Here is a 2132-nt window from a genome sequence, read left to right on the forward strand (position 1 = left end):
GTGGGGGGAGCCCAGGACTGGGACAGCAGGGGCTCTGGGTTGGGAGTGAGGGGCGTTGGCAAAGCTGGGGGGAACCCAGGGCTGTGCTAGCCCGGGCTGCGGGTCGGGAGTGAGGGGCACTGGCAGAGCTGTGGGGAGCCTAGGTTTGGGATAGCAGGGGGCGCGGGTCGGGAGTGAGGGGCACTGGCAGAGCTGTGGGGGCTGCTTGTCCTGAGCTCTCTGCTCTCCCCTCTGCAGGGTCACTCGCTCTCCACCCGGACGCTCTCCCATCCCTCCTTCTACCCCTACTACGTGGCTTTGTCTTGCTCCGCACCAGGGACCCATCCAGTGCCCCACGGGGACCGGCCCCAGGGCTCTGGCCTGCAGGGGGGCCCAGCCACTGGATCAGGTAGGAGGCCAAGTGGGGTATGCGGGGGGAAGGGAATCTCCCTTTCTGTGGCTGGTTCAGCCCTGGGCCCTGTGGGGAAGGGCAGGGGTCTACCCTCCCCCCGCCCACGATCTCACCTTCCCCCTCTCTCTGCTCCAGGTCTCCTGCTTCCCATTAGTTCCAGTGAATTCTTCTACACGGATCCCCTGATGCCCCCAGGGCACCGGGTCTACAACTACCTCTCCCACCCCTCCCAGCAGGTATGGTGCCCCCAGGGGGCGGCAGGGCACAGCAGGTGGGTCCCCGCTCCCTAGCGTTGTCCAAAAACGGTGGCTTGGATGTCTTAAGACCCCATAATATCATGTGGCAGGCAGTTCTGCAGGTTAACCATATATATTATCCTGCCCCAGGGGTTACTCAGGGTTAAATCCCAATAACTGCAGGTGGCTGGGACGTCCCCTGCTGCAATGAGTTCCACAGGTCAGGCACTTCTGCAGCTTAACCGCAATAGTAGACTGCTCAAGTGGCTCCCATGGGTTAAATTCCATTACTAGTAATGTGGCAGGGAGTTCCACAGGTTAACCCTACTAATAGCTTCTGCTAGAGTGCCTCAGGGGTGTCAGTAGTTAACCCTCCCCACAATATCATGTGGCAGGGAGTTCTGCAGGTAACTTCCCCCCTCACCCAGGTAAATAACCTCCCTCTTGTCTGTTCCCTCCAGGTCTGTCAGAGTCTCCGTCTCAGCACCCCAGACCCCATCATGTCGGTCCGTGAGGCCTCTCCTCCTCCCTGCCCGCTGCCCCCCAGGGGCATGAAGTGGCTCTCGCAGGCAGAGTACAATGCGGTCAGTGCCCTACTGGAGCTGCCGTATGAGGAGCCGGCCTGCAGCCCCGGGGAGAGCTCGCCCGGAACCCAACTCCTCCTGTCAGCCGTGGAACCGGAGTATGGCCGGGTGGTAACCCAGGAGGCCGCTAATGCCCTGCTCAGCCTGCACAGCTCCCCAGACACACTGGGGGAGGGCCTGGGGGGCACTGAATCCCCAGCGCTTCCCCATGGCCTTGGGTCCGTCATGCTAGGGGCCTTCTTCCCCCATGGGGCTGTAGGGGCAGCAGCACTTTAATTCTCACGCCCCCTTTCTCCAGTGATGGGCAGTTCCAAAGGTCAGGGCTGCCAGTAACGTGGCGGGGAGTCCCGAAGGCCATCCCTCCCCCTAATGACCTACCTCAGGGTTTTTTACATAAGTTAAACCCGAGCCACATCATGTAGCAGGGAGTTCCACTGGCTAAGTCCTAGTTGCCTCCTCAGCGAGTTTTCCACAGCCTAATATCCTGTGGCAGGGAATTCAGCAGGTTATCCTGCCTATTTGCCTGCCCAATGGTCTGTCCAAGGTTTACAGCCCAGTCAAATATCATGTAGCAGGAACTTCTAAAGTTTAGACTCCCAAGACCACGTGGCAGGAAGTCTCTCAGACCATCAGCCTGCCTTTGGGAGTTTTCTGTGGGTCAATCCCAGTCATACATCCTTTGGCAGGGAGTCCCACAGGTTACCCCTTGATTGCCTGTCTCAGGAATTAAATCTCTGACATAATATCTTTGGGTACGTCAGTTTAACTCTGCTACCATCCTAAAGCAGGGAGTCCTGCTGGTTCACCATACCATGGGTTAAACCTGTGCAACATCCTGTGGCCGGGAATTCCACTGGTAAACCCAGCTGACAACCTGGCAAAGGGCTTTTTCAACAGGCCCATGCCGTTGTTACCCTGCAG

The 2132-nt window shown here is 58.7% G+C and overlaps 1 protein-coding gene across 1 annotated transcript; it reads left to right on the forward strand.

Moving 5' to 3' along the window:
- Window positions 1-237: 237 nt before the first annotated feature.
- On the forward strand, window positions 238-1322 carry SAP25 (Sin3A associated protein 25; the record flags this gene model as incomplete). Its single annotated transcript, XM_024223293.2, has 3 exons — window positions 238-388; window positions 527-627; window positions 1089-1322. Coding segments are annotated over 3 exons (486 nt in total), but the record flags the coding sequence as incomplete, so codon positions are not given.
- Between the last annotated feature and the right edge of the window lie 810 nt (window positions 1323-2132).

This window comes from Terrapene carolina, unplaced genomic scaffold, assembly GCF_002925995.2.
Source record: "Terrapene carolina triunguis isolate 2854851 unplaced genomic scaffold, T_m_triunguis-2.0 Scaffold21115, whole genome shotgun sequence".
NCBI classification, from domain to species: Eukaryota; Metazoa; Chordata; order Testudines; family Emydidae; genus Terrapene; species Terrapene triunguis.